Raw genomic sequence first — 25,257 nt, forward strand, 5'->3', positions numbered from 1 at the left:
AAATCTACAATGCAGATTTCCCAGCCTTTTAGCAGTCCATGAAAAGTCAAGAGATTTTCACTCTTTTTTAATTTGTTAAAAATGTCAGACACATGAGTATATGTTACTGTCATTACATATCAATACAAAAAAGCAATACAAATTAAGCAGTTGAATACAAAAATACATTGAATACATGAACACCACAATGTGCCAGCACTAAATGAGAATAATGTATACATGGAAAAAGTAAATACATTTTTTACACATACAACTTATGAATTTTCTACTTAGAAATGTTTTAGCAGTGTCCTTTGCAATTTCTTCTATATACAGCATAGAATAAAATACTTTAAAAATGCTTCAGTTCCTCAATATGTAATACAGTATCTTTTAGGCTATGAGTATCAATTCATGAATAAAAAATGATGCTGTGTCAACGCTCAGAAAGGATCAATTCTTTTTGAATTTTACTTAGCAAGTTGGACTTGATAGATCAGATAATTGTCATTTTAAATAGTGTCTCTCACAGTAATGTACATTATATTGCTTGAACCTATACAATCTTACAAAAGTGGCAAACATTCTCTAAATGTTGATTTTGAAAAGACACATTACACATATACAAGTCTTCAAATTGAATCCTTAATGATTATTTACAATGAAAGTGCTTATTTCAGATCTAACATGATATACCTATTTTTATTTTTAAAAAACAGATCAATGATTAATCTCCCTGAAATGTGAAAATTATATAGAAAATACCAACTTGGCAAACACTATAGCATACTGTGTTACGGCATGTGGTTCTGAAAATAGCAGCCCAAATGTGTTTCTGGTTATAATTTAAAAATAAATAAAGCATAGAGGTAAATCAGTTACAAAACCGCAGAAACCTGCATTATTCACAATGGTAAAAAGTCTTCATAAACACACAGCTAACAAAAAGGTGAAGCCGTTGGGTCAAAAGTCTTGAAAACATCTTTCAGTGATTTGTCATCGGATTCCCCATTTGGATCACTCTCTGACGTTTGACTGATTTGCCCAGGCTGCCTTACAGGCCTCTGATCACTGTACTGTGGTCTGATTAACCCTGACAACGCCTGGATGGGAAGGTTGTGTACTGCTGGAGCAGCACTGGAGTGTTTAGCCTGAGATTTGCTGCCCACTTTATCTGGAATGGCTTCTCCAGATGTTTCCAGGCATTTTTCTATGTGCAGGGATGTTTTTTGAGGCAACTGTTCTTCTGAGAGCGTAGCTTCATTTTGGCCAGCATTTTTCAAAATACCCTTTTTCAGGTTCTCTCCATTCTCCCCTGAATTAACTGGAGAGGGGTCTGATGGAGTGTGATTTCTTGGATCATACAAGCTAATGCCACTTAATAAGGAGCTAGGGGTGCCCAGTTTAGCAGTGGCAGATGATAGCTTAGGTGCATATGGGGGTAACGCATCCGAATCAGAATGAAAGGCTGCAGCTTCTGAGGACTGTGATGTACCAGTGCTGGATTTGGCTAACCTGGGGTCAGTCTTTGGAGGCAAAAAGTCCTTCACTACTGCATGGTGAGAGTCTGTACTGGATGGTCTGTGGAGCCTGGGATCAATTGTTTTCTGCAAGCGAGGGTCTCCCAATTTGCTCGTGCTACCAGGATGAGAATCTGTAGAGTGGTCCAAAGAGACACTCCTGTTTGCTAAATGTGTACTATTTTTTGCTTTTGCTGCTAATCTTGGGTCAGATGGTATTGTACTTGGGATGGGATCACTTTTGATATTCCGTAATTGATTAAATTGTTGGTCAGCTATAAGCGGAGGAAGGGGTAAGTTGATTGAAGATACTGGGTCTTGTTTCGGCAAAGGTACTGGGAGTAAGTCTTCAGGAGCCCATACAATATGCTTAGCAAAGTTGGGTTTGCTCAGAACAATGTCCATTTTAATATGGCTGAATTGCCTAAGCTGAGATCTTGGATCCCGTAGTGTTACTCCAGGCAGAGGTTCCAATGGTATTAAGAAAGCTCTCTCTCTCAGCTCCCGTTCTCCATCCTCTTCTTCCTCCTCTAATCCTTTTTGCATAGCCTTGACACCAGGGTTTGCTCCACTAGCAGATGAACTAGCATGACTGCTTTCGCTGCTCTTTAAAATTCTAGGATCTCGTGCAAGTCTTGGGTCCAAGGTTCCTGACTCTGATGGTTTTCTAGCATTTGATCTTGAAGCTGATCTTAGCCTGGGATCAACAGCTTGGCTTCCTTGACCTCGCTCTTTAGCAAGTCTTGGGTCAGTAGGCATAACACGAAGCTGTTGGTCTGCTGCCTGCTGCTGCTGTTTTCTTAATGTCTCACTTTGTTTCTTTAAGGTCTTTAATATTGATTTAACACTGCTTCCTTCTTCCTCTTCACTACTGGAGTACCAGTTTACATTATCATCTAGAAAAAGACAAGACACCATACAAATTTCAGTAGCCATAGTGTATATTTTCTCTCCTAAGATAAACAAAACAGAATTTCCCAAATAGTGTTGGGAATTCTTTTTAATAAAACCAGATTATGTAAAAGAAAGGAATTCTAATTTCCTATTAGGATGACAAATATGGTAGTAAGTGAGTGGGGAAAATTATTTAACCATAGTCTGTTGCCATCTCTTAGCTTATGTCAGTGATATTTATTTTATTTATTAAATATGTATATTGCCCTTCATCTGAAGATCATAGGTTCACAACATAAAAATGCAAAATGAGAACACAAAATACATAATAAAAACAAGAACAAAAACAAAGCAATAACCTTCCTTCCACAAACACCTTTAAAGGGATATAGAATGTTAATTAGCCAAAAGCCTGTTTAAAGACAAACATTTTTGCCTGGTACCTAAAGATATGCAATGAAGGCACCAGGCAAGCCTCTCTGGGGAAAGCATTCCATAAACTGCAGAAAAGAATGCAGAAAAGGCCCATTCTCATGTTGCCACCCTCTGGACCTCTTATGGAGGCAGCACACAAAGGACCTCAGATGATGATTGAAGGGTCTGGTTCGGTTCATATAGGGAGAGGCTGTCCTTGAGGTATTGTGGTCCTGAGCCAGTCCATAGAATCATAGAATTATGAAGTTGGAAAGTAGCACAAGGGTCAACCAACCCCTGCAATGCAGGAATCTTTTGCCCAACATGAGGCTTGAACCTGAGATTAACAGTCTCATGAGCCACTGATTTGAGCTATGCTTCTCACTTAATGCTTTATCAAAGCCAGCACTTTGAATATGCTCAAACCCTCTTGCCCCAGTGAGGAATCTGGCCACCAAATTCTGCACCAGCTGAAGTTTCTGAATCATCTTCATATAACACATTGCAGTAATCTAACTCTAGTCACTCAACTTTCAGATCTAAGTTTAGCTCAGTGCTACACTGCTTGGATGAGAATAAAGTCTGGATACTGGGACAGAATAATCTAGCTCAGACATGTTACTGGGAGAGGGAAACCACTGCCTCCTTCTATAGCAGCTTCAAGAAGAAATGTCTGTATGACTGAACTTATAATTCACCTCTCCATATCACTCTCAGTTCCATTTTACAGAGCTCTGCTAAGGATTGAATGAACCTTCATTTCTTTTTTCTCATGAACTTCTGCCATTTCTGTCAATATGTACCTTTTCCTTTTATACCAACTATTTACATAATCAATTTTCTTCTCGGCTGCTGAAACTGGAACAAGAATTTCATTTAGCAGTTATAGGTTTTGCAGAATATAGGCACCTCCTTCTGCAGAGGGCCTACAATATGTTGTAAGCAGCCCAGAGTGGCTGGGGAAAGGCAGCCAGATGGGTAGGGTATAAATAATAAAATTATTATTATTATTATGAAAAAGAAGCAACTCTGTTACTGTGAGTTTTGAAGGCGGGTGGATAAACTAACTCATCTCCATAATGGAATCAGCCCCAGTACCCCTTCCTTGGATCAAACTGGATTCTTCAATGTGTGAAAGTAACTTTAGTAAAAGTTGCAAGGAAAATAAACACCAGTAGGAAGTAAACTAAACTCTTAACTAACATTTGGAAACAGCAAATGCACACAACTATGTTACAACATGTTATTTTAAAAGTGTAGAATGTGACAATACCTTCTTCTCTACTCAGGGATCTCTGACACTGATTGCTCATTTGCTCTCCATCGTCTTGTTGTTTTTGACTAAGCCTTACAAAAAGGGCTTTCTGCATTGCAGGAAGAAAATCTGGTACATTAATAGCTGAACTGTGGCCTGCTGCTGTAGCACAGTCTGACTCGTACTCATTGCCGCTGTTATGTGAATCTGAAGACATGTGGTGAGGCTGTTGATCTGCAAATTCTCCTTGCCACGCACCATCTACATTGACAGTATTACAAACAATTAGTATTTATCCTCAACATAAGTTAAACAGAAATTACAAAGAAATGTTAAGTACTATTTGATGAGATCTCTATAAAAGCCATCAAGGTGGCACATGAAGGGGTGGGGCTGTACATATAAGAGGCTTAATTCTAGGGGGCAGTGGATAGGTTTACTTTCTCACATGCAAACGGGCTTCATCTCTCACCATCCTCAACGCAGCTGAGTGTGCAAATGCCCTCTAGCAAACATGGAGTTACCAAGCCTTCCTTCCAATGCTTAAGCTGCAAGGTGGGCAGGGACTGCTAGCTGTGTGGCGTTCTTGCCACCTCCCTAGTTCCAAAGCTGGGAGGAAGTCAGGGGCAGGGGTGTCCCTTGGGAGCTGTGTGGCCACATCATCAACCTCTATCCCAAACTGCTCTTATCTGCTCTAGAGCAGGAAAGCCCAGAGCGGGAGGAAGAAGAGGGTTGGTCAGTGGTGCTCAGCATGTCTTCAAGTAGCAGCACCATTCCACTGGCCTTTCCCTATGAAGTAGCATCCAAGCCACCACATGTCCCTCTAGGTATGGCCAGAATGCTTATTTGTTTTAGATGCTGCTGCTAGAAGGCACCTCAAGCACTTAGGAAAGGCCAGGGGGAAGATTGTCAGGTGAAGAGATGGCGACTACTGGAGACTTGTGCACTGAGTAGTTGCTTATGGGGGAAAATTAGAAGCATCCTGGAGGGTGGGAAGGCATAATTTATCTTTCACATCTGATCTAGGGTGTCCTGAGTCCCCCATACAAGAATTCAAGAAGAGGGTGTGTGCAGAGTATACAGAAGCATACCGCACTTTCAAAAGTCTGTGTTCTCCCCTCCTACACACACATGCCCCCCCCCATAATGAGTATTTTGGGAATACTTTTATAAATCTTGAATGAGAAGGGCCCAAGACTAGGTGATTTTGAGTTATAATACAGCTCCCATTCTCACGAGACACAATTCTTTAGTTCTAACTAAGGACATAAGATTTATACATTAAAACTTACCACCAGTGTTATTGGTTGTCTGAAAGTTATGTACAGCCTGATGTGAATAGTAATTATCATAGAAATTGGCTGGATTCTGAAGGGACTCATAACAAGTATTTGGCAGCCGTTCACCGGGGATTTGCTGATATGGTGGACCAGGTAGGCAATGATTGTCTCTGGGCATGTTTGCCATATGTTCTTGAGCAACTGCACAGCCATATGATGAACCAGGTGGCGTCAAAGGTGGCCCACCCTGCTGTCCATGCATTGGTCCACCGGCTTGACCCTGTGGTCCTAGGTAACCTGGAGGAACTGGCTGCAAAGGCGGACTCTGCGGCCCTCCTAGACCTATGCAAGGATGCCCAGGAGAACCTGGGAGCCCTGCTGGTCCATTATGTCCTGGGCTCGATTCTGTATTATACATATGTGGATCATTTCCTTCAAACTCTGGTCCTGGCGGTGATGTGCTGTTATAGAATGCTGGTGGACTGCAAGACAGAAAGTTAGGTCAATACCACTTTTATATAAGTATAAACTATAAGCAAGTTATGAGGAGCATAGTGGTCAAGAGTCTGAAAATGGCTACATGCTCTATTTTGTCAAAATTAGTTTGCTTTCTCTTAGAAGGGAACACTACCATTCAGTTTGGTTTTTTCACCAGACCATAAACAGGTGAACTTTGGATTATTGCAAGGAGCATGACCGAAGTCTTCAAATACTTGAGTGCCTAATAAAAAGATGAAAAGCAACTGTTCTCCTTATAAGGAGTTCTTCTTTTAGAAGGTAAGCATATGAAATACAAACAAGCGAGATTTGAGACATTCCTTAATACATATATTTTAAATGAGACTGACTGGACAACCAGTAGTTTTCATTTTTCTGAAAAGGATGTCAACAATATGCAATTAGTTTTTAAATATAGGCCAAATTTTAGATCAAAATAGGTAGGCAATAATAACATGAATTTTTCACTAAGGTGTTAATTCAATCAGACATACTAGATCTAAGCAAGGTTATAAATACAGTTTTAGCTCCTTTCTCCTAAAAAATTTAATGCAGCCTTCTACCGGTATGTGTGAAACTACTTGCCACCAGCTGAGAGAGGCAAACTATGCCTGCCACCACTGTTATATTCTAGGGTCATTGTGCTTATAACTCTCTCTCTTTTTAACCAGTCCTGTAAGATTACTATAATGCCATCATTTTCCTGAACTTCCTTATTGCCTCATTAAAACCATGCACAACTTTTATACTTCTAATACCTACGTTTTCCCAATCTTGTGGGCTAAATCCACAGTAGGCTTCACAACTATCTCAAAGAGAGATGGGATTTTCTTGAATTCACCAGAGGGATCCTGAAAGTTTTCTGCATCTTCCTCAGTAAATGAATACGGCTCTGGTGGGGTTGGCAAAAGCCCAACTCCTGGAGGAGGCTTAGGAAGAGGAACTATGCCTCGTTTCCGAAGTTCCTCCACTTCCTTTTCATCATCGTTTTGTGGCTCCTCTTCAGTATTCAGTACCTAAAACACACACAAATTATACCTGGAGTTATAAAAGTTTCTGTTGCATAATATTCTGGTGGCTGCTATACAACCCCCTAACTGGGATTCTATCTGATCTGATCCTGAAGGATTAGGGTAGGTAACAAATCTTCGAAATAGAAAAGTCAAACCATCCATGGAATTCAAACAAGATTAAAATAACTCACATACTATACCCCAATTAATCTCAAGCACCATTTTGAAGTGCAGCTCCTAAAAAAAGCCACCTATAAAGACCTAACCAAGTTTTCAGAACATTATGTTCTAACATTTAGATAAATCAGAGCACAGTCCACCATCGAAACTTTTGGCTTCACGTCTGCTCACTGCTATGAATATTCAACTCTTTGGTACACTGAACTGAACTGAACTGGATGGTGGTTTCTCCCTCAATAGTAACAACTATTTCAGCTAGTTTCAACTAGACCATGACTAAGAAATTAAATGTTGACTTTGGGGAGAATATTTTCTAACACTGTCAATAGACAACAAGCCCATCCCAGAACCCTTGGATCCTATGATTTCATGGATAGTGTGCAGTTATGTGCACCCTGCAATTTCTGTAAGACTACACTACACCAGTATGAGTGGTTAGTAGATTCAAAGAATAATTCCTGAAGAGGAAAACTAAAGGGAAAAGGTGATAATGGGTTAAACGAAATCAGAAAGTTTAAATCAGAAAGTTTAAATCATTTTTACTTCAGTGGGGCTAACGTAAAAATGCTCCAACCAAACATGCTTTTCCTCTTTGGGGTTCTATCACTAAGGGGGGGGGGGAATCCAGTCCTGCCAGAAACTGACTGTCCACTTTGCTAACTAGCTGCTACCCATGAAGTCAACAAGAAACCTCTCCCCAAATTTCTGGAGCTTTGCCATTTATTCCCCCCCCCCCATTTTAAGCGGAGGGTGAAAACAAATGGGTAATGCATAAATGCATAAGCAGTGCTATAAAAAATAAACTGATAGTGAAACAAAGGAGGGGCAAGATCGAATGCTAAGATGGCATTTAGTTTAATGGCATGAACATTTGTGATGTGCAAGCCTTGCAAAGCTGAGGGGCGCCAGGTTCACTCTTCAGCTAAGGATCCTGCTGTAAGCTCCCTTTTTATATGATGTTTGTCTTCATCATGAGATGCTGGTAAAATCTATGAAGCCTAGAATAGCTTTTTCTACATGAAAATATACTACATTGACAGATGACACTGTACATCATGTGCAACTGAAATATCGATAAACATGACTGAACTCCTTGGAAAATCAATTTGAAACTGGGTCACCACAGACTTTTCTTAGTTTTGAAAAACAGCTTTTTTGAAATATCAGTTTCATATTAAAATATGATGTGGAGTATTCTGTTGATACAAAGGAGCATTACTCACCTTATCAAGGAGTTCTTTCGACTCTTTAGTTAGTGGATCGTGAGAAAACTTGCACTTGTCACCGTGGTAGCACTTAGCTCCTGTATGATAGAACTTGCAAGGGAACTCATGTGAGCCTGTATTAAGGATTCTAACAAGTATAACACTTTGAGAGTGGGCTTATTGGGCTCCCTCAAGGGAACTCCTCATGACTGTTAATGGAACAGGATGGATCATGCTCAGCTAATGTTTTGGATTCAGATTTTCTGCCTTCTGTAAATTTACTCACCTGCTTACCAGCAGAAAACACCTCTTTCCCATTTGGCAAAATTGCTGCTTGTGGAAGCCCTTTCTCTCCAGTCCTCCATGGGGGTAAAGAGATGTAGCTTCTCCATGAGAAGTTAGGCTTTTGCAAACAGCTCTGGCAGTACCTCATTGCTGTTTCCAGCAAAAACCCAACAGGAAGAGAGAATTGACCCTCTTCTTTCTTGCCCATTTTGTTGAGAAAAAATGGAGTAGCCTCTTTCCCTTTCTATTAGGCTTTTGTAGGAGGTGGTGGAAGTGGCAGCAGGTTGCTGCTGAAGCTTTCTGCAAAAGTCCAATTTGTAGAAGACAAATCATCTCTCCTTTCTCCCTAGATCCTCCACCCGTCCAGAGAGGAAAGGAGAAATAGTTTCTCTCCCATCCTGTGTGGCTTTTGAACATAGCACAGGAGTAGGGAAAGGGAAAAATTAGTGGGCATCACAAATAATAGGCATGACTTGTAAGCAGAGTCAAAATTTTGGACTCCTGCTCTTTAATTGTAAGCACTGCATTTTTGATGTTTTAACAACAAAGTATAAACAATATATTAAGTATAATGCTTATTGTGACATATCAAAGACTATGAACTCCCATCATCTATCACTTTGAAAATATCATTTACATTATATATTTGAGGTCATATTCATATGTATATGTACACACACACACACACAATTAAAATATCTTTAGGATATTATTTGTAAAAGGATATTATGCATGTAAATGCAGTTCTCTCCTTTGGAACAATAACCCTGTATATAAAACTTGCAGATTTCCTTTTTCTTCTCTATTTCTGCATCATGATCAAATTTACACTGGTCTCCCTGTGTACATAAAAGAGGTTATTAGCTCCAAATGTGGAATCATTGTATTTCAAGTTGAATTTTCAATGATAGTATGAGAAAGTTTGATCAAACATAGTTCGCTGCTCCCCCCCCCCACCAGTGGTGTTGGAGGAAGTTGTTTGTAAGGCAAACCAATCATTAAAAAAGCAGAACATGAAACTATACCTGCACTGACATTAAACAGATGGCAGTTGTTCAGAATTGTATTTATTTCAGTCATTTCTATAATACTTTTCAGGACCATAGCCCTTTCCCAAAGTGGCTTACAGTAGAAAACCAAAGCAAAATAATAAAACAACACAGCTACCTAAACAATTAAGATCAATACAATATTGATCTTAAATTAAAAAACAAACAAAAACAAGCAGCAGATGAAAATAGCACGGCTAGACCTCTCACTCCCAGCACAGCATGCTAGCCACCCACAATTAACCAAAAGCTGACTGGAAAGGAAAAATATTTAGGGCTTCTTTGAAAGAAATCAAGGAGGGAGCCGAATGCAGTTCTTGGGGAAGGTCATTTCTAAAAACAAGTGACACCACTGGAAAAGCCCTATCACACTTGCCTGCCAGAATGTATTGGTAGTTTTTGAATTTTCTCATACAACTGACTGTTTAAGCTGCTCTGTTCACAGTGATGCAACTCTGTGCAATAATTTACATAGCTCACTAGAAGATATACTATATACTGTACAATCAAGCTTTTCTATTTGAATAAAAGGAGATCATGGCTGCTATTTAAATATTACACACTTCCAACATTAAATATAAAATCCTGCACAAGAAATAAAATGACTGAACAAAATACACCCATATTTTAAATTTAAATATATTTTTAGTACTTTAAAAATACTTAACAGTTGGGGTGGGGGCTGATAAATGTGTTGAGCAAACTGGAATAAAACCCACACATTCCCCCTACCCTTTCTAGAAAGAGTACAATTGTATATTCACCTTAATGCATCGTGCCTCTAGGAAATATTTACAGATTTGTTTTCCTTTGTGTTCCACAGTATGCTGATTTATGAATGCCTGACTCATAGTTGGCCATTTCTTAACAGGCTTTATTTCCTGTAAAAACAAGCATCCTGTTTTAATGCATCGTTACCTAAAGTGTCATTGAAGATCCAACATTACAGTACTCAAAATGATAAAATAAAATGATTTAGTCAAGCTTCTCAAAAAAATAGGGCCAAACAAACAGGTATGGTCACTGACATTCTAGTTATGGTAAATGCTAGGCATAGTGTTGGGCATAGACGTTTTGCTTATGAGGAAACAAAGCTATGAAGAACATGTGTCATTCTTTGTCTTTAGTGGTGGTGATGGAAGGTGATGGGACTGACAATTCATTCACTGTTTCCCCAAGCTGTACACATTTTACTATTACTGACTTCACTAGCCCTAGTTCTCTGTATCATTTTAATTTTGCCAATGTTGCTACCTGCCAACTACTAATATTTATCTTAGTCACATTATTTTTCCAAACTGCAAAATTGTTACTACGCCTTCCTCCAGCTTAGTATTACCATAAGTTCATTTCATAGTGCATGTGTCCTTAGGCTGCAATACTGAAGCTACATGATGCAGAGCATAGCTGTCAACGTTTCCCTTTTTAAAGGGAAATTCCCTTATTCCGAATAGGATTCCTCACAGGAAAAGGGGAAAGTTGAAAGCTATGATGCAGAGTAATAACTGAAGGGCTGCTTATTCTAAATTAAATACTGTATTTATTTGAGTCTAATGCACCATCAAATCTAATGTGCACCTCAGTTTTCAAAACCTTGAAACCAAAAAAAGTACCGTACTTTTCGCACCATAGGACGCACTTTTCCCGTCTTAAAAACTAAGGGGAAATGTCTGTGCGTCCTATGGAGCGAATGCAGGGGGGAGGCAGGCAGGAAAAGCCCTCAAGAGCCCCACACAAGCATCGCGCGGCTCTTGCGGGCTTTTCCCCGAGAGGGAGAAGGGACTGACACCGCCAGTCAGTCCCTTCTCCCTCCTCTAGAAAAGCCTTGCACAACTTCTCCAGCCGGGGGGAGGCTTCGCAAGGCTAAAGAGGAAGCCAGGGCAGGGAGCGCGATCCATCCCGTTCGCTGCCCTGGCTTCCTCTTTAGCCTTGTGCACCCCTCCAGCCGCGGGGGGCTGTGCAAGGCTAAAGAGGAAGCCAGGGCAGCGAGCGCGATCCATCCCGTTCGCTGCCTTGGCTTCCTCTTTAGACTTGCGCGCCTCGGGGGGGGGGGGGGGAGGAGGCTTCACAAGGCTAAAGAGGAAGCCAGAGCAGGGAATGCGATCCATCCCGTTCGCTGCCTTGGCTTCCTCTTTAGACTTGCGCGCCTCTGGGGGGGGGGGGAGGAGGCTTCACAAGGCTAAAGAGGAAGCCAGAGCAGGGAACGCGATCCATCCCGTTCGCTGCCTTGGCTTCCTCTTTAGACTTGCGCGCCTCGGGGGGGGGGGGGGAGGAGGCTTCACAAGGCTAAAGAGGAAGCCAGGGCAGGGAACGCAATCCATCCCGTTCGCTGCCTTGGCTTCCTCTTTAGACTTGCGCGCCTCTGGGGGGGGGGGAGGAGGCTTCACAAGGCTAAAGAGGAAGCCAGGGCAGGGAACGCGATCCATCCCGTTCGCTGCCTTGGCTTCCTCTTTAGACTTGCGCGCCTCGGGGGGGGGGGGAGGAGGCTTCGCAAGGCTAAAGAGGAAGCCAGAGCAGGGAACGCGATCCATCCCGTTCGCTGCCTTGGCTTCCTCTTTAGACTTGCGCGCCTGGGGGGGGGGGGAGGCTTCGCAAGGCTAAAGAGGAAGCCAGGGCAGGGAACGCGATCCATCCCGTTCGCTGCCTTGGCTTCCTCTTTAGACTTGCGCGCCTCGGGGGGGGGGGGGAGGAGGCTTCGCAAGGCTAAAGAGGAAGCCAGGGCAGGGAACGCGATCCATCCCACTGCCCTGGCTTCCTCTTTAGCCTTGCGTGCCTCTACCAGAGGTAGATCTTAACCCTTGCCTCACCTGGGAGCTTCTCTGGGCAGGAATTCCCTTAGCTTAAGTGGGGTGGGGGAAGTGTGGCAGGTAGGGGGGTACCTGCCTAGACCCTGAAGCCACATGTCTCTCAGATGAAAATTGGGAGTGGGCATTGTGTGAAGTGGTCTGATGGTGGGCATTGTGTGAAGTGCTCTGATGGTGTGGGCATTGTGTGAAGTGCTCTGATGGTGTTTCCTGCTTGGCAGGGGATTGGACTCGATGGCCCTTGTGGTCTATTCCAACTCTATGATTCTATGATTCTAAGTGGCTGTGGATCTCCTGCTGCAGAACTGTAGGACTGTATAGAGTTGGGAGGGCCACCCGAGGGTCATCTAGCCCAGCCCCCTCACAATGTAGGAATCACAGCTAAAGAACGCCAGACAGATGGTCCCCCAACCGCTGCTTAAAAGCCTCCAGTGGTGGAGACCCCAAACACCTTCCGAGGTCATAGAATTGCAGGGTTGGAAGGGAACCCCAGGAGTCATCTAGTCCAGCCCTGGTGGACAGCGGGCGCAATCCATCCCGTTGCGCAAGACTAAAGATGCTGCGCAAGGCTAAAGAGGAAGCCAGGGCAGTGAGTGGGATGGATCGCGCTCACTGCCTTGTCTTCTTTAGCCGCGCTGGAGAGGTTTAGCTCCTGGCTGGAGAGGTTGTGCGGCTATGGATCCCGTGCGCTGTCTTGGCTTCTTTGCTCTTTGGGGCTGGTGGGGGAACCCGGGCTTCCCCCGCAGCCCCGAGAAGCTCTGGGAGAAGCAGACAGGCTGCACGCAGCCTGTCCGTTGCTCTTTGGGGCTGGGGGGGAGGGATATTTTTTTCCTTGATTTTCCCCTGTAAAAACTAGGTGCGTCCTGTGGTCCGGTGCGTCCAATAGAGTGAAAAATACGGTATTTGCTGACGAATTTAAGTGTGCCATTGAATCTAATGTGCACCTTAATTTTTGCAACGTAATTTCAGACAAAAAAGGAGAGCATTAGATTCAAGTAAATACGGTATTCTGAATTATCCACAGCAAACTAAACAGAAATCCCAAGTTTCAACGTAACTTAACCCACTTCCATTCCACTTACCTCTTCAGGACCTTTATTTATCCCTCTTCCCCTTCCACGGTCTTTGCGTTTCATTTTCTTCTGCATGCCACGCCCTCGGCCAATACCGTAACTATTGCTTGTCTGTGTAGCACCTGAAAACAAAAACATCCAACGCATTTCAGCATAAAGATTCTGACCTGAAAGAAGAACGTACATACATACCACCTATACTTTTCTGCAGAGTGAAGAGGTCACCTAAGGAATACATGCCAGGTCAGAACTATTGTGTTTTTAAAGGTCATTTCTAAAATTATAAAATAGCACTTTAACACTAGCTTCCAAAACAGTGAACTTGGCCCCAAAAAGTTTCATTCCAGGCCATTCAATGGAAAATGCTTGTTCTGAACACAATTTCACTGTAAATGCTGTAATTATGCATAGGTGGGTTTCTAACACAAACTAAGCTAGCATTAGACCGATCCCTTACCTTTCTGAATCCCTTTCATTCCTTGCTTTTTCATAGATTCTTTTGAAATTGGAGCATCTAAATCAGCATTTGAAGTTTCTTTAGCTTGTCTATACTGTTTTAATTGGTCAGCAAAATCCTCTTTTTCATCCTCATTGTAGACAAAATCATCACTGTAATTATCATAATCTTTGTTTTTTGATTTTTTAGTATGTTGTGACTTCTGTGAAGGGGTGTATTTTCCTGAAATATGCCCATGCTGGACAAAAAAGAATGATAATTAGAAAACCATTAGGATATGACCTCTCACTATTTTCTCTACAAAGAAAACATAACATGTTATTGGTGTTCATGTGTTGTACTTTTCTATCCTGAATTAGGGTTGTTATTTGCAAGTCATTAAATGTGTAGTGCAGTTGCAAATTGAAAACACGCAAAGATGCGGGGTATAAATAATAAATTATTATTATTATTATTATTATTATTATTATTATTATTATTATTATTATTATATAGTGCTTGATTATCCATAGATAACAATAATAATAATAATAATAATAATAATAATTTATTATTTGTACCCCGCCCATCTGGCTGGGTTTCCCCAGCCACTCTGGGCGGCTTCCATAGAAACAAAAAAACACTAAAATATCATACATTAAAAACTTCCCTGAACAGGGCTGCCTTAAGATGTCTTCTGAATGTCAGGTAGTTGTTTATCGTTTTGACATCTGCTGGAAGGGCGTTCCACAGGGCGGGCGCCACTACCGAAAAGGCCCTCTGCCTGGTTCCCTGTAGCTTTGCTTCTCGCAATGAGGGAACCGCCAGAAGGCCCTCGGCGCTGGACCTCAGCGTCCAGGCAGAACGATGGGGGTGGAGACGCTCCTTCAGGTATACTGATAGATGGAGAGTTGATGGGATGAACACAGATCTGTTCACTTGGCTATGGGTGCTGTGTCTCCAAACTGTAGTAGAGCTTTCTGTCCCCTCAAACCATTGTTCCAGGGAAAGCAACAAATAGTGATCCTGAAAGACTCCCTGGTGAAGTGGGTGGATAATATAAATGGTTCACTAAGTTTCTATTTCTTCCAAATCTGTCTGTATTTCACACAAGAGTGGCCAAAGTAGAAATAACTGTTTTTAGCAGAGACTTTGGCACTACCAATTTGCTAAGCCAAGTGCGTATATGCAAATACTGGAGATGGGTGGAAGGAGAAGCAGAATTAACAGCTTCTCCTCCCCCACAGCAGCTCACACACTCTTTTTACAGGTGTTATTCTATAAATAGTTCATTTTGTGGCAAAAGACACATGACTTTATTGAACAAGTTATTTGTATCATTCTGTTGCAACGAGCAATAATAAATAAATAAAAAACCATTCTAAGGACATCATTTTCTCATGCTTTAGAGTTCAAGTTGTAACAAACACCACAGATGCATGGGCAGAATCAAGACTACCCTGCCAAAAAAGGACACACACAATTAAGTGTGTGCCAAGTCAACACAAATTCAGCTTCCCGCAAAAGTGAAATTCTGCCGTAAGTCAAAATTATGCAAAAAACATTTTTAGTATTCAATTTTAGTAGAGTAATTGGAGCACAAAGGAAGGGTTTTTTGCAAGATCAACTGTCCTCATTGCTTGCAGAGAAATTTATGAAAACATGCTGAAACATAAGCATATAATACAGTAAGCATTAATTATTTCTCCAATGAGAACTACTAGATTCAAGTGAAAAAAATCTTACTTATTTTCTGTAGCATGAAGATATTGCAACCCATTTTCTGGCAGTAAGAGTGAAGCAATTCTTATGCCAGTTCCACCCTTTTTCTAGATGTAGTACATCCAATTTGATGACTTCCAGCATTGTGAATAAATTTATGATTAGTAACGCTATGCTAGTAGCAAATTTTGCAGGGTTGAGGAACCTGTGGCCCTACAGTTATGGTAAACTACCATCTTTGATCACCACTCCCCGTGCTGGCTGGGGCTGATAGGAGTTGGTTCCCTGCTCTATGTCTGGAATATTTATCTCCTTTTTCTGCGTTTCACCTTATGAATTTTCAATTTGAATTGGTTGCAAGCCATATCAAAAACATTTCATGTGATATAAATGATGTTTTGAAGTTAGGCTTCATTCTGCCAGCACCTTTAATTTTAATAATTTTTGATATATTATTTTGGAAGTGTGGAATAAGGATGCACAGTTCACTTATGTATTGTCTCTCTCAACATGATCTTTGGAATGTGTTGATTGTTTTAATGTTTTGTCTATAATAATAATAATAATAATAATCAAATAAATAAATAAATATCCATATAAGGCTGTGCTACCTTAAACTCCAGATAGTATGAAATTACTACTGATTTTATAAGTCAAGCAGTAATAAAATTGTTTGCGGTTCTGAATGGACATTTATCTTCTCCCAGAGCAACTGTTAGACTAGTCAAGAGAAAGCATATGCTCCTTCATTCGGGAAGACATGAAGCCAAGAAAAACCCAACAAAGTCCTGTTTTATTCAAATACAGTCATACCTCGGGTTGCGAACGTGAGCAGGAGCAGGAGGCACGTTCGCAACCCGCAGCGCTGTGTCTGCGCACGCACGTGACGCTATTCAGCGCTTCTGTGAATGACGTCATTTTGAGCTTCTGTGCATGCGCCAAAACCCGGAAGTAACCCATTCCGGTACTTCCAGGTTTGGCGCGGTCCACATCCCAGAAACGTGCAACCCGCAGTGTTCGCAACCTGAGGTGACTGTAATGGAAGGAGGTTTTGGATGGAAAGCAAGAGCCCTCATAGGGCGAGATCATTTTTACTTCTGGGAGAGATTTACTTCAACAGAGTCACTCATATGTCCTCTTTCCATATGAATCTAGAGGAAGCTTTTGTAACAGAGAACAAAGTGATACTACTCCCCTGTAAGGAATGCCTGTTACTGATCCTTTGAAGAATACTGAAACACTGCACAAAACTCCTACAATGAAAATCTCAATGGCAGTCAAGGCAAAGACATATGCTACTTTAATAATCTCTGGTTCCATTTCTTTGAATAAATATGGCAGAGGCAAAAAAGAAACCCATGGCCCCAGTAAAACTCAAAGTGACACAAATTACTTTTGAAGCTATTGAGAAGTAAATGGAAGGCTTTCATACTCAGCCAGAAAAGAGGGAGGATAAAAATTGATTCATTCTGACTGGAAACTTTACTAACAAGTAACAAGGGAAACTGTTGCCCTCTCTTGCCCCCATATCACCAAAAAATGGTAACAAGCCAGGAAATCAGCATGATATATAACTTTGGATGGAATGAACATTTTGGAAGCTGTACCTGAATGAATGAAGACTCATAATCTCTGTAGAAACCAGATCCTTTCTTATGGGATCTTTCTGTTCGTTCGGCATCAGAATCAATGCTATAGTCAGAACTGTCATTGCTAGAGGGGGAATTATGCTGAAAAACAAGAATGATTTCATTTGTATAATGCAGGCATATGAACTATATATATTGTATTTAAAATGCTACAGTAAAGTCAATTGGGAGAGAAGCAGATTGTGGGGAAGTGGCATACAATTCAAATCCCCACGAGGGCTAATTTATTACCAATAATAATTAAGGTAGCTTGTACTTTAGATGTATGCACTAGAGCAGCTTATGAGCCTCAAGCACAGGCAAACATTGCAATGCATTATTTGGCACACTTCTCAGGTCACATGTGGTGTGAGGAATGTTGGACACAGCAAATAATGATTTAGTAGACCAGTACTCTTGGGCACATTATAATCTGTACATAACCAGTTGGTGCTCACTTGTTACAGGGCCTTACTGGTGGTGGTTCCCATTTGTAGAGTGCCCTCCCTGGTGAGGTGTGCCTTGCTCTCTCATTATTGACTTTCAGGAGAAACTTTAAAATATTTTTGTTTACCCAGGCATTTGATGACTGTAGATAATGGTCATGGCAACTGTAAAATTAAAAACTGTGACACTATGTGATTGTTTTAAAATTTTCTTAAATTGTTTTAGTGTTTTAAATGTTTTTATTCTATTTAAATTGTACTGTTTAAATATTTTCGATGTTTGCCACTCTAGACATGGCAAACAGAATACAAATTTAATAAATAAACAATATATCTTAACTTATTTTAGCACTACTTTGAGTAAAGGAAAAATAATTACTAGAGTTGCAAAGAATATTGACTAATAATTCTAACCTTGTGTTTATCTCGTCTTCTCCTTTTTGATTTTTTCTTATCTTTTTCTTTTTTGCGTTTCTTGCGGGATTTTCTGTGGGTTTTTTCATTTTTCTGTTTATCTTCAACCTTTGCATCTTGCTCTTCCTTATCCTCTTCAAATCCAGCATCATCTATTTCACCATCTTCGAGTTCACCATCCTCTCTGTTTTATAAAGTCACAATAGTTTAGATTCAATATGAATTAATTTTTTTTAATAAGGGGTTTTAGTTGACAGTAATAGTACAATCATCTCCCATGCTTATTTGTCCAACAACCACAACAATTACATAACATTTACACACGCTCACCCTATAATAGTATCTAATATTGTTTGCATTTTAAGAAACAGCGGCATGCAAGGATTACATAGCTTGTTTCCTACCTTAAAATTATAGGCAGTTTAATGAATACTAAAATCACTTTTGATTTTGAAGTTCCCAAAGCTTACCACTATGAAATGCATAAAAACATAAACCTAAAAACTATTAATACACTAATAAATAAACCAAGACATGAAAAGCTGACAAAACCAATAAAGCAGCTAAATCTATTACAAAGCAATTAAAAAACATTAATTAATTGCCCAGGTGAATATAGTAGTTCTGAACTAAATGATGCTAGTGTAGATGCCTCCTTCACTTGCTTAGTGAAGTGAGGCCTCATCCTGACTCACTTATGAAGGGCCCCTGGAAAAGAGGGTTCTATTGCATATCTTAACTATCAGGCAGGTTCATATGGGAACACTGTTTGGTATTGATTTACTATGATAACACTGATCACATGTGACAGCAATGTTATTTAGTTTGGTTGTGAAAGTATATGATATACAATTTAAAATAATAACATAGACAATTTGTTAGGAAGAATAATCTTAACTGCACTTAATACAGAGCATGGAAATCTATTTTCTAAGTCCTGTACTTCTAGCCTTGCACAAATAATTATTTTCTGGTTAATTTACTTTACAGGGTTATTGCAAGTGTAAATGAATTTCATAATTGAAATGCACTTTGTACTATAGAAATAATGAACTATGCAAGAACAGTGGTGTTATGTTAAGTGGTGTAGGGCATCAGTTGAAAAGGAAGGCTCTCTTAATAAAGTACTGAAGTTAAACTCTTCTCAAAATAGGCTACTTGTGTTTGAAGGAAAACTAAAACAAAACACATCTCACAAATTTAGTATGATCTCTTATTTTATTTTTTTAAATGTCTACCTTAAGGTTAACAGCTGCTGATCAGTGAGGTGTAGGAGGGATGGATTTAACCCTGGATTAAGGTGTATGTGACTTTGCTTAATATTATTATTAACTGAATTTATATACCGCCCTATGCCTGGAGGTCTCAGGGCGGTTTACAGAACAAAATCAGAATATAAAACCACTACAGTATATAATCAAAATAAAAACAACAGCCCAATAACACCCCCAACCCACCCCCCGCATTTTAAAAGGGCATAGGATGAATCCCAGTTGCTGGAAGCCACAGGAAGGGAGAAAGTACCCTTGTGCACGGATCCTGCTTTTAAGGTCTCCCATGGGGACATCTGGCTGGACGCTGTGAAAGCTAAGGAGGCTGGGTGGGGTGGGCCACTGGCCTGGCCCTGCAGGAGGTTCTTCTGATGTACCAGAATGCCTCACAGCATGCACAGGGTGAGATTCCTCTGCCATAGTGAATAACAGCATGATTGCAATTTGCCTCTGGGTAGACTTGTCAATGATTGATAAAAGAAATCAAAGCATTTATTTCAGGCTCTGGTAAAATCTACAAAGACCAAGTACATATATGCCCAGAAAAAATAATGAACACAGAAATCAGTACATTGGTTGGGGTAGAGAGAACTAAATTATCACTGTATCAAAGGCCTCTGATCAAGTTTATTCAAACAGCAGATGAAGTGGCTAATTTGTTTCTGGACAGTACCACCTCAAGCTGCTATTGTTCAGCTTTCTCATGAAATGTTACTTGAAAAAACTTTGTCTACATTTCAACAATTGGGAAATGCTGACTGGGTATGCTGCAAAAGCCAACTACAACTCTTGGGGATACAATTCTTTTAGGCATCTTGTACTGCCACAGCTTGCCATGGCAAATAGTTAAAAAGTACTTGAGAGATGTAGGGATGCGGGTGGCGCTGTGGGTTAATCCACAAAGCCTAGGACTTGCTGATCAGAAGGTTGGCAGTTCGAATCCTCGTGATGGGGTGAGCTCCCAGTGCTCTGTCCCAGCTCCTGCCAACCTAGCAGTTTGAAAGCACGTCAAAGTGCAAGTAGATAAATAGGTACCGCTCTGGCAGGAAGGTAAACGGCGTTTCCGTGTGCTGCTCTTGTTCGCCAGAAGCGGCTAAGTCATGCTGGCCACACGACCTGAAAGCTGTACGCCCGCTCCCTCGGCCAATAAAGCGAGATGAGCGCCGCAACCCCAGAGTCGGCCATGACTGGACCTAATGGTCAGGGGTCCCTTTACCTTTTACTTGAGAGATGTACCGTAGTTGCTCAACAGTGCATGTCTTAACACTGACACCCCCCCCAAATCATCTAAGTACACACACACAACTTGATAATCTTGAGCTCAGTGAAAAACACAAAATTAAATTCAACAAAGGCAGTGTATTGTATTAGACATAAACAAAGACTATACACATAAGGATAACTAGCTAAGGAACTGCTTAGAAAACAGAAAGTCTCTTCCTTTGGAGGGTTTCAGCATTTGGATACCAGGGGTGGTCTCAATGCTGAAGGTTTAAATTAGATGATTTGTGTGGCATCTACTTATATATGCAATGTGCCATAATCGTATCTTTAGTTTAATACAGTGGTACCTCTGGTTATGTACTTAATTTGTTCCGGAGGTCCGTTCTTAACCTGAAACTGTTCTTAACCTAAAGCACCACTTTAGCTAATGGGGCCTCCTGCTGCTGCCACGCCGCCGCAGCGCGATTTCTGTTCTCATCTTGAAGCAAAGTTCTTAACCCGAGGTACTATTTCTGGGTTAGTGGAGTCTGTAACCTGATGCGTATGTAACCCAAGGTACCACTGTAATCAAATGTTTATCAAAGTTAGTCTCCAGAATGTGGGTTGGTGTAAGTTTGTAACTATTAACATTCCACCATCTTAGTTATGCAGAAACTGCATTTGAAATATGCACTTTTGCCATATACAGTGGTAGCTTGGTTTAAGGACAGCTTAATTTATGACCAACTTGGATTAAGAATGCTGCAAGCCTGGAAGTAGGTGTTTTGGTTTGTGAACTTTGCCTTGGAAGCAGAACATGTTTCGCTTCCTGTTGAGAGTGTTCCATTTGTAAATTGAGTCCCCTGCTGCTATGGGAAAGCACGCCTTGGTTTAAGAACACTTTGGTTTAAGAACGGACTTTCAGAACGGATTAAGTTCGTAAACCAAGGTACCACTGTACATGCCTTTAGTTTTAAAACATATCTGAAGGGCCAAACTAGTTTAGCATGAACAGCATCATGATACATTTTGATCCTCCAGTAACAGTAAACCTTAAACTCTTATTCTGAGAAAAAGGATTCGATTTTTTAAAAACCTCTCCAAAATTTATCTAATTGTTCTTTTTCTAAACTGACCTATTTAGAAGTGGGAGCTTTTAATATGGTTTTCATTCTTGCAACTGAGATGCAAGAATTTACTTGCTTCCCTGTTAACTAAACTCCACAGATCTACAAATCTAGTATATTCAAGTTAAAATTTAATGTGAGATGAAAAAGATAAGCCTTTAAATATGCAGTTAAAATGTGTTCATTAATGCAAGGGGGGGAATCTAAGAGCACAAAATGAGAAAACAGCTCTATTAGTATTTTCTTAATATGAAGCAAGGGTATTCATCATGGTGCTCTCTATATGTTTGGACAACAACTATCTCCAGCCAGCATGGTCAATGATCAGGGATTATGGCAGTTGTATTCCAAAGCATTCAGAAGACACCATGTTGGCTACCACTGATGTGATCAATGCTTATAAATTAGATTAATCTAGCTATAAACAGAAAGAAATCTGGCTCTTGTATACAGTAGAATCTAATTCTGTCCAACAGTGCTGTGGTAAGTTATAGTGAAAAGAGAAAACTATAAGGTTTAACTCTGATATAGATTAAGAATAGTACTACTGGTGTACAATAACAAGTTCATAGGCACCAAGTGTTCCCATTTAACTATTTATTATTTATTCTAGCAAATTCTAAGGCTCCAACACTCAACATTTCAAACACCCTCCTTTTCTGTCTGCTGCACAGTCAGTTACACTCAGTGCAATAAGTGGGGCAGTAAAATGGGCAGTTGGGCCTCCAAGGACTAGGATGGAAACATCTGCTAAACATTTGCAGAGTTCCTTGCCCCAGATGTCTTATGTCAAAACAAAACAAAATATATCTTCAATTCAAAAGTAGCAGCCCTATCTCTAGTTGCTTTAAAGTATGGCACGAAAGAACTAAGGAAAATGAATTCCCATTGTATTTTAAATTTCTCCATGTAGACTTTCCCTCGTTTTGCAACTTAACTGTTTCTGAGATTCTGCAGAAAGAGTATCTGCTACTGCTGCAAAACAAGGAATCACAACTCCTGTGTTTCTTGTTTTTCCAATAACAATTCAGGGAATCCCAATATTAAAGTTATCTACCTATAAAAAGGTCTAATTTATTATTGGGAGTTAGAAACATAAAAAGCATTCAGAGATTTGATAGGCTAGCAGGGGAATTAGCTCATTAGGAGCTGCAATTTCTGCAAAGCTATACAAGTTTACAGGCTTTGGCTGTGCTTAAACTACTTAGTACAATTCCAATGTATCTCAGAAGATTTGCTAGTCAATAGATTTGAGGGTCACCTGCTTTTCTGACATACTTTGTTTTTAAATGTCTACGAGAACACATTGCATTATGTAGTAATCTTTGATTTCCCCTTATTAGTTCCCCTTTCAAAAGAGTAGTATCTCTTAAGAACTCCTAGGATGATTAGCTCCAGGTCTATTAATAATTCAGTAATGTGCAAGCATTTCCTTTAACTAATATTTGCTGGACAACTCAAGCTGCATTTATGACTATGTTAAAAGTAACAATACTGCACCAGGTAGTATCCTTTGCAGTACAAACTGTTTCATGAACATTTTAAACTGCTACAGCTATGAAGGACTGCTGATATGTAGATCTGAGATACAAGGCCCAGTCCGATTCACTGTAGCTCTGTCCAAGTCATTTTAATTGCCATTTGTCTCTGTATGCTGGCTTATAAATGATGAAAGCCGTATACAACCTACAATGCTACTACATGAATTAGGGGTTATGTTATGTTTTTTTTTTACCACTTTGATAAACCAGTATTGTACATGGTTGTTGGGGAATGTGGACCATGGGTAGGCTTGCTGTTATGGGGAATACAATTACAAACCGTGTTCTAAGGAACAAGATTTGAATACATGTTGGTGAATGACAGATCAATAATTTCAGAGAGGTTCCCCCTTTTTTTAACCAACTGAGAAGAGCCAGATCTTATGAAAACAAGAGGCTGGAGAAAACAGAGCAAGGCACAAGACCTCAACCAGGGGAAAAAACCCTCTGGTGTCTTGGCTCAAAGGGATTGAAAGGAGGAAAAGATAAAATCCAACAGAACTTCACCTGCACAAAAAGAGATCCAGTTAAATGTGTAAGGTGTAAACACTTACATGTAGCTCCATGTATAAAGGGGGGAGGGGAGAGAAACACACTCTTTGATTTCAAATGGCAGTAAGGGATATACGGGAGGATAAGAACAACAGTGACATTATACAGACACCCAATGTAAAGTGCATTTTATGAAAAGATGGGATTTTTTAAAAAAGATAATGAAATGTGAGGGGGGGAATGCATGCAAAATGCACCTTGAAGAGACAAAAAAAAAACCCTCCTCAAAAGACATCCTTGTTCCTGTATTAAGAACACCCCCCTCCTCCCTCAGGCTGAAGGTGACTCCCCTCCCCAGTACAATGTTACATACATTTTAAATTTTAAAAAAAACCCCACCTAGGTACATTTAAGACAATATCATTATCATCATCATTATTACCACGACCATCATCTCACATTCTTAGTTATTATCACCATTGAGAAGCGGAGAGAAAGAAAAAAGAGAGAGAGAGAGAGAAGAACGTTACTCGACCTTTCGTCCCCTGCATGTTGCCTGTCAGAGTCGGGCATGTTTTGGTCAAGAACTGGGTTTGGGGGCTTGGAGAACAGGCTTTCAAAGGCCATTGTGCTGGCTCTGGCTGTGTGTGCAGGGAGGAGGAGGAAGGAGGAGGAGGAGGAGGAGGAGGAAGGCAGGACACTGCTGCCCGTGGTGGGGCGTTGGGAGAGGAAAGAGGAGGGAGGAGGAGACACTAGGCACACACAACACACACACACACAAATATACGCAGAAGCGGCGGCGGCGGCCGGAGGAGGACCGCGTGGCCCCCCCCCCCCACCTCAGCAAGAAGCAGCGAAGATTTCCACTCACGGTTTTTTACTGAGTGACGGGAAGGGTGGGCACGGGGACACACGCAAACACACGCGCGCGCGGGGCCCCCAGAAAAGGGCGCTTTTAACGGTCGCTCTGGGCCGGGCGAGGCTGGCCACAAATTTCAAAAAATAAAATTAAAATAAAGAGGGGACAGGGGGGTTTAACAACAGGCAACACACACGCACCACAGGAAGAAGAGGGAGTGGTGGGTCGGTCGGAGGGGACGGGGAAGAGGTGCCGTTGGCCGCAAAGGAGGAGGAGAAGGAGGAGGCTGGTCTGGTTATGTCTTCCTTACAAACATGGCGCCCGGTCGCTTTGCCACAGAGAAAAGAGCGAGACGGGGAAGAGAGCGCGTGGGAAGAGAAATGGCGCGCGGCGGAACGGGGTGGTGGGGAGGGGAGCGGGTGGGGGAGGAGGTGGGACGCGCTCACAAAATGGCGCCGAGCAGAGGAGGAGCAGGAGGTGGCGGCGGGAAAGGGGAGGGGAGGGGGAAGGGCCAGCGGAGCTTCTCTGTTGGCGCCTCACGGGTCGCCTGCGATCGAGGCGAGGGCTTGGCCGCGCGCTCTGCTGAGCCCCGCCGCTGTCGTCATCGCCTAGATTTAGGGGGGCTTCCCTTCTCAGCATTGGCCCGCGAGGGTAGACGGGGAGGCGTCC

At 41.3% G+C, this 25,257-nt stretch overlaps 1 protein-coding gene across 1 annotated transcript; it reads right to left on the bottom strand.

The window, feature by feature from the left end:
• Positions 1-51: 51 nt before the first annotated feature.
• ZC3H6 (zinc finger CCCH-type containing 6) lies at positions 52-25,013 on the bottom strand. The gene is made up of 12 exons (XM_081188413.1): positions 24,265-25,013; positions 18,096-18,279; positions 17,215-17,337; positions 13,907-14,144; positions 13,459-13,571; positions 10,337-10,453; positions 9,249-9,362; positions 8,257-8,364; positions 6,603-6,856; positions 5,355-5,824; positions 4,081-4,323; positions 52-2,395 (listed from the first exon to the last, which is right to left on the bottom strand). The coding sequence occupies exons 1-12, from the start codon at positions 24,354-24,356 to the stop codon at positions 918-920; spliced, it is 3,534 nt and encodes a 1,177-aa protein (XP_081044539.1). The 5' UTR covers positions 24,357-25,013; the 3' UTR covers positions 52-917.
• Positions 25,014-25,257: the final 244 nt, after the last annotated feature.

The sequence above is a fragment of the Podarcis bocagei genome, assembly GCF_964188305.1.
Source record: "Podarcis bocagei genome assembly, chromosome: 3".
Taxonomy (NCBI): domain Eukaryota; kingdom Metazoa; phylum Chordata; class Lepidosauria; order Squamata; family Lacertidae; genus Podarcis; species Podarcis bocagei.

Excerpts from the sequence above, each read along its gene's own strand:
- ZC3H6 (XM_081188413.1), bottom strand. The coding sequence starts at position 24,356 with ATGGCCTTTGAAAGCCTGTTCTCCAAGCCCCCAAACCCAGTTCTTGAC. Across the intron at positions 10,454-13,458 it reads TAAATAAAGGTCCTGAAGAG|GAAATAAAGCCTGTTAAGAA; the intron begins GTAAGTGGAATG and ends TTGTTTTTACAG. Across the intron at positions 6,857-8,256 it reads CGAAAGAACTCCTTGATAAG|GTACTGAATACTGAAGAGGA; the intron begins GTGAGTAATGCT and ends TGTGTGTTTTAG.